The sequence below is a fragment of the Coenobita brevimanus genome, chromosome 1 (genome assembly GCF_032717465.1).
Source record: "Coenobita brevimanus isolate Jiangsu-jjx chromosome 1, ASM3271746v2, whole genome shotgun sequence".
NCBI lineage: Eukaryota > Metazoa > Arthropoda > Malacostraca > Decapoda > Coenobitidae > Coenobita > Coenobita brevimanus.
Genome location: NC_136954.1, coordinates 11,831,254 through 11,838,753, shown reverse-complemented (window position 1 = coordinate 11,838,753; position 7,500 = coordinate 11,831,254). Strand labels below are relative to the sequence as shown.

The window sequence follows — 7,500 nt, the reverse complement described above, 5'->3', positions numbered from 1 at the left end:
GGGGACTATGAGGAAGGGAGGAGGAGGAGGGGATACCTCTCCATCGATCAGTGTTACAAACACCTTAGTCCACGGAAAAAGGAAACGAACTTATTCCGACGTCTGTACATACGCACATAGACCATACGGATAAGTACCGTATTTTTTTCCTAGGTGAGCTACAGTTACCTACATACATACACCATACAGGTAAGAACCGTATATTTTTTTACCCTAGGAGGTCTGGTGTATATATTAATGGAAAGCCTTGCTCCATGATTACAGGTGTTTAAGGATCACGGAATGCTGGCTTGAACATGTGAGAATTATTTGTGCTGGTACACAGACCATGAAGATATTACAGTTATTTCTCGGTTGTCAAAGTTAAATGATAATAATAAGACTTAATAATTGCAGATCTAAAGAATCCAAAAAATTTAAGGAACAAAGATACACACAGACACATTCAGTGTCATGGTCTGTGGTTCACCTTGAGAAATTCATGCAACACAGGAAGGATTTCTGTGCAAGCTGGCAGTATTACATAGACCATAATTATAGAGTTTATGGCCAGTGTTTTCCTACATGGTCCGACGTTAATATTTATAGATAGTCATTTTGATAATTATAAACATTTAAAAACCTGCATATCAACCGTACAAGCCTTATGTGCAGTCACCATCAAAAGTCCTGTCACATCTCCTGTCCCTGTCTTCATGATCTTTGACAATCGTGTGGTGAATCTGTAACACCCGACTCTGATGTACTGCCATACCAAGACATCAGTGTCGGTTGCTGTTGATTCACTGGACTGATTATAACCCCGTGGAGAGAAAAGCAGGCGAGGTGACAGGACTTCTGATGTTGAGTGTAGTAGTGTGCCATATGATTTTTTTAATTTATATGGAGATGGTTCAGCTTTAATATTTATAATAACTGATGATTCCATGTTTGAGTATTGGACAGACAGACAGAAAGGGAGAATGTATGGCTGGATGGGATTGACTGTGTGTGTGTGTGTGTGTGTGTGTGTGTGTGTGTGTGTGTGTGTGTGTTTTATTCAGTGCCCTCTCTCTCTCTCTCTCTCTCTCTCTCTCTCTCTCTCTCTCTCTCTCTCTCTGCTGTTGGTAGCCGGGCTAAAGTACAAAATTCGTAGTTTGGTGCCTAAGGATGATTAGATACCTATGACAATATATTTTTTATCTCAGATAATTTCTACGCTTTAGGTTATCCCGATAACTTTTTTTTTTTTATCTCCAAGCAATAATATTCAGCTCGAGAGATTTTTCGAATTGAAGAAGTTTAGATGTAGCTTCCATTAACTTGTCCAGTACTAGAAATCCATTTTTAACTTTTATATAACAGCTTGGACTTCCACCACGTCATTGCAATGAAAGGGTCAACACTGCATGATTCTCTGCACCTCACTAAGAACCTCTCAGACTGAAAGAGTTAGAAAAAGGAAACAGATTCAACCTATTCAGTCAGTCATTTGTTTTCTGGTATTTCATTTACGCTGTCAATAAATTACTTCAAATTAGGACGCATATTCTTCACCCGTCCGGTATCATTCTCAGCACCTCTCCCATAGCGAGATATCCTATACGTATCACCTTACCCTGCTCTTGTTTGCCACTGCTGTAATTTTAGTATCAACATACTTTGCACCCATCACGTCTGTCTATCTATCTATCTATCTATAACCAGATAATAATCCCGTAAGGGGTGACCGTTTGTCTTTGAGTTAGTTATGTTACGGGGAGGGGCACCAGACCTACGCCAGCCCACTTGCTGACACGTAGGGAACACGTGTGGGTTGGTTATATGGTTACCACCCAGCGTTGTAAATGGTTTCCTGGCTTACAGGAAACTATTTGGCTTGTTACTCAATGTAAAGCCACCTGAAAAGGAAAGAAGAGTAATAAAAAGTGACAGGAAAGATGGGAGATAGAGGAGGAGAGGAGGGCAGACACAGAAACGGAATGATAAAGATGAAGGCAGAAGTAAGTAGCACCACATAACGTACTTGTACAAGATTAACAAGAGCATGCAGAATAAATCGTTCAGAAGGTGCTGCGAAGCCAAGTACGCTACGTAGACCTCGGGAATAGGACGCACCTCTGCCTGTGAAGAGGATAATGAGGCCTGTATCTCAGTCTTGCAGGTCTAGTAATCTCTCGACAACCTAATACATTCGTATGATGGTAGCAGTGGTAAAATGTAAGAGGCCACCGTCGTGAAGGGGTTAGCCCTCCAATATGGTGACTTTTATATTCTTTGACACCAAATGATATGTGCAGTTTAGGCGGGACCTCTTGTGGAAAAGGGGTTAAGGAAATTTTATTCTCATATCTCTTTACTTCGAAAAATCTCGCCTTAGTTTAATAAAACTGTCTGTAGATGGCAGGAATGTATTATAGATGATCTCTTGCTTAAATGACCTCTCTGACACCATCACTTTCTCACAGATCCTCTCCAAAACTCTCCCCTTCGCAGAATATCACCTCCACCACTGCTCACCTTCAAGATCGCTCTCGTGCCGTGTCGTGGGGAATGCATGATGGTTCTGTAATGGGGTCTATAAAAGCCTGCATTGCTTAGAGGCAAAGCGGGGATCCTCTCTTTGTCTCAGTGGTAACATGCATGCTTATCAAGTGCGAGAGCCTGAGATTGAATCTCGGCCAGGACAGTGTGATACATTTGTTAAGTGTCAGTACACTGGTTGGCAACGGTGTGAGATGTGAGGCGAGGCTTGGAAGGCAATGATGATGTTGGTTAGCTGACAGCGTCCTAGACCTTACATCCCGGGGATGAGCTGTTTCGTGTGGTCCGCAGCATCCCCAATGGTGGCCTCCAATGCAACGCTACTGTGTGTTCGAAACTAACCAAATTAATCACCAAGAGGAGAAAAGAGTGATGTAATAGGGTCCATTAAAGCCCTCATTGCTTAGAGGCAAAGCGGGGATCCTCTCTTTGTCTCAGTGGTAGCATGCGCGCATATCAAGTGCAAGGGCCCGAGATCAAATCTCAGCCAGACCAGTGATTAATTTGTTGTACAGTTCGGTCATTACAGTTTACGTTAATCATCATCCATCATCAACAACCATACTACTTTCTAACACACTTTCCTTCCCTCATAGATTCCTTCACACCTTATAGAGTACATTCACAGAGAGGCCAAAATCAACCTCCGCCGATGCAGACTGATCATGTAGGCCGGTATTAAAAAAAAAAAAAAAAAAAAGTTAATTTTACTTGTTTGCTTTCTGGCCAGTCCGTTTCTCAGTGGCAGCTACATTGCGTGTGACAATAAGAAACAGTTTATGCAGAACATGGCCAATGAAACGAAATGTAATACAGGTTTATCCTGAGCTACTCGATCAAACAGTTTGTGTCTGAATACATTCTGTTCCGACCTCAGTGTAAATGTACAGTACCCTTACCCTCACAGAGTAGTGCATCCACCACTCCTGTCCTTCCACTTTGTTGTCCGGCTATGTCATGGGAAGTTTATGTCATTCATACATCTTTTTCATACTTTCCTTCCCTCACAGCTCTCTCCACACCTTTTACTCCCTCAGAATATCACTTCCACCCCTACTCACCTTGCAGATCGCTGTCTGGTCGTCTTGTGGGAAGTGCGTGGTGGTTCTTCACGCTAATCATAATCTCTTCGTACACTGCCAGCCTGGCTGCCTTCCTCACCGTCGAGAGGCTGGTCACCCCCATCAACTCTGTGGACGATTTGGCCAGTCAGACTGAGGTGGAGTATGGCACGCTGCAAGGGGGATCGTCCATGAAGTTTTTCGAAGTGAGCCGATTTTTTTTTCTTTCATAAATTATGACTGAGTATTTAATTGGTGGTAAATGAGGGAGGGAGGAGTGAGTTGGGGGGGGGAAGGGCAGTCTAATGGTGGGTGACAGAGCGACTTGGAGGCGTTTTGTCTGTGGCCACCCTTTGCGGCATTAGGGCTTTGGGCTATAGATAGATAGGTAGATAGTAAATAAAAAAAAGTTTAAGATTTACTAGTGAGTTGGTCAGAATTACTCTTTCTTGAATTGAGTTTTGGTGGTGAAGACGACTGTGTGTGTGTGTGTGTGTGTGTGTGTGTGTGTGTGTGTGTGTGTGTGTGTGTGTGTGTGTGTGTGTGTGTGTGTGTGTGTGTGTTTCAGGCTATTTCTGATTTGTGTATTAATCCCAGTTGGTTTTATTCTTTCGATCAGGTGTGGTATGTTTCACTGTGTTCCAGCTACCACCTGGCGATAATATTCAACTTAGGAGTGCTCATTTATTCTTAAGTGGTCTGAAGTCTTCCAATCCGAGTCGTTTAAAGGTAGCAAGAGGAGGCTGGGTTGTCATGGTAACAGTGTCATGCCACATACACCAAATTACTGTGTATTGTCACTTGGTGAATTGTGGTGCTTTGCTGATCATTAAGGGATTGTGGCTAGCATTGTTGTGACGTCATCAGCTGTCAGTCAGGACAGCTGAATCAGGGTCGTCTGCAGGGACTATACACTCGTATGTGATGATAGTGAAACTCTAAAAGGGCCATTAACCCTAAATGGAATCTCAGAGCATGAGTGTTGTGTAATGAATGCAGGCGGCGTTGCGACGAAGTTTGTTTTCTGGACGTAAACGAAGTACATGTTTGAGGAACAGACGTTTTGCCGCGACCATACTTCGACTGTTGCCATTTTACCTTCTGTTTACCTGAAAAACAATTGTTTATAACTCGTGAAACCGCATCAGATACATACATATAAAAATATATGTTCAGTCAGATTATATAGCAATGAATGGATCAGTACAAAAGAACTGTGGGTGCATATTTTTCAATAAATGGTGTGAGATGAAGTGGCTTTCCCTCATGTGCACCTGGTATTAAAAAGGGAAAACATGGTCAAGAGTTCACACTATTGTGTTGTGTGTGGTAAAGCCAAATGTACACACCCCCAATATATGTTTTGTCGATTCCCAAAAGATTGGTAAGTAGTGTTATGTACTCTTAACGTATGGTTATTGGCCATTAACCCGGAATAACATAACCCAGAGTTGTACTACCCATAGCTGTGAGTGTATAACATGCGGAGTTTAGTTCTTATTTATATACTGTATATGCATAGGCATCCCTGGTTTATTGGTTTTTGTGTGTGTTCATGTATGGTGAACACAGTTTTGCTTTGCTGCATAGGCATTACCGGTATATAGGATTTTGTGTATTCAGGAGGTATTTGCACTATGGTAAGTGCTTACTGTAAATGTGTGCTTCTTTGTTGGATGTTTTATAAACCTGCATACCCGGCATTGAGCATCACCTCCCTTTCTTCCTCTGAGCCACACAAAAAACTCCTTATCCTCACAATTTTTGATGAGGTCAAAGGCATTTGTGTGTGCAGTGTCAAAGGGATCTTTCATCTCTTCTTGGAATTTCTTCCTCTTCTCCTCTTTCTTTATTCCGGCTCTTACTGCTCTCCAACTTTCTCCATTCTTCATAGAGAAATTTGATTTTGAGGATACAATTCCGTGGCTCAGATGCAGGAATGCGAGCTGTCTCCCAGAATCCCCTAGTTCCTCAGATAGAACACGTGCTGAATCCCTGTGTTCGTGTCTCTGTTTGCATCATGTAAAAAGTCCCGCTAACACGTCTCCACAAGAAGGTAATTTACTTCCACGTAGTCTTTCAGTTGGTTGGCCAACAAGCCAAATCTTGGTTTTGCTTCTGCTTTTCATCACTGGCGTTGACACTTCCACTTCAGTCATAGTAAATAAGTGCTTAATATTAACTCAAAAGGCAAATCCCTGAAAAAAGAAACAAATACGGGATTACTAGAATGTAGCTTCCAGTGAAATAAAGCAAATACTTTTTTTTTTTAAATAACAAATAAGATTATCACAACAACAAATTTGCATATTAGGCTCAAACTTTGGGTAAGATGCAGCACCAGTAAATATCATCCAATTCGGCTAAAATTTGGTGTCTCAAGAGTTTACATCTAAACTCACAATATGCACTGCCAGCAAATAAAATAGCCCAGAATGACCACCCTTATATATATATATATATATATATATATATATATATATATATATATATATATATATATATATATATATAGTACATAAGGGAAGAGGTTCTGTGGATCAGATATTCATTCTTAGATCTATAGTGGAAAAGCTTCTAGAGAAGGGAAAGAAGTTATATGCGGCTTTCATGGATTTGGAGAAAGCATATGACAGGGTGATAGATAAGGATTGTGGAAAGTATTAAGAATATATGGAGTAGATGGGAAGTTGCTGGATGCTGTGAAGAGTATTTATGATGGTGCTAAGGCTGAAGTGCGTGTGGATGGTGAACTGAGTGAATTTTTCTCTTTGAAGGTTGGGTTGAAACAGGGATGTGTCATGTCCCCATGGTTGTTCAATCTGTACATGGATGGGGTAATAAAAGAGGTACAAGGTAGAGCAGTGGATGTTGGAGTGGCCCTGGTGAGAGAGGGTAATGTTTGGAAACTCCCTGTACTGTTGTTTGCAGATGATACTGTGTTGTTGAGTGAAGACGAAGGGGAGCTGCAAGGCTTGGTGGATGAGTCTGGGAGAGTGTGTAAGAAACGAAATTTAAAGGTGAATGTAGGGAAGAGTAAAGTGATGGTCATTGAGAGAAGTGAAGTCAGTGAATGTACAGCGAGGTTGGATGGTGAGGAATTGGAAAATGTGAGTACGTTTAAGTACTTGGGTAGTGTGATGAGTAAGGATTGAGGTTTGGAAGGTGAAGTGCTTGAAAGGGTACAACAAGGAAAAAAGATTGCTGGTTCCTTGGAAGCAGTGATAAGAAACAAGGAAGTGAGCATGGAAGTGAAAAAGTTACTACATGACTATTGTGATACTAACTCTAACGTATGGAAGTGAGGCTTGGACGTTGTTGGAAGGACACAAGTCAAGGGTGAGAGCAGTGGAAATGAGATGTTTAAGAGGAGCCTGTGGAGTCACATGGAGAGACAGGCTGATAAATGAGGATATAAAGGAGTGTTGTGGTGTGGATGTGGATGTGATAGGAAGCGTTAGGAGGAACACACTGAGGTGGTTTGGCCATGTGGAGACGATGGAGAGTGAGAGACTGACGAGGAGAGTGTATTTGAGTGAGGTGGAGGGGGGGAGAGGGAGGGGGAGGCCGAGGATGAGATGGAGGGATGGAGTGGAGAGGTATATGAGAGAGGGGGGTGTGAATTGGGAGCAGGGCAGTAAAATGGCAGGGGATAGGGCGACGTGGAGGCGATTTGTTTGTGGCCACCCCGTACGGGATTGGGGCGTCTGGCAACAGATAGATAGATGGATATAGTACTTGGTGATTCATTTTTATTGCTTCAAGGTTATATGATTGTACCCGTTCAAAGAATCATGATTATATGATTTTATGCGTAATCCAGTGCGTTCTTGGGTACATTGTTGTGTACTAGGATATATTCTTCGTTCAATGTATAAATTGATACATAATTGTGATTGGTGGAATTCATTATACT

The 7,500-nt window shown here is 41.9% G+C and overlaps 1 protein-coding gene across 1 annotated transcript in view; it reads left to right on the top strand.

The window, feature by feature from the left end:
* LOC145414396 (glutamate receptor 4-like) overlaps positions 1–7,500 on the top strand; it is a 148,171-nt gene that overhangs the window by 114,628 nt on the left and 26,043 nt on the right. The window contains exon 9 of the mRNA XM_080283957.1: positions 3,592–3,790. Coding sequence (XP_080140083.1) covers positions 3,592–3,790 — 199 coding nt within the window. The remainder of the gene's footprint in view (positions 1–3,591; positions 3,791–7,500) is intronic.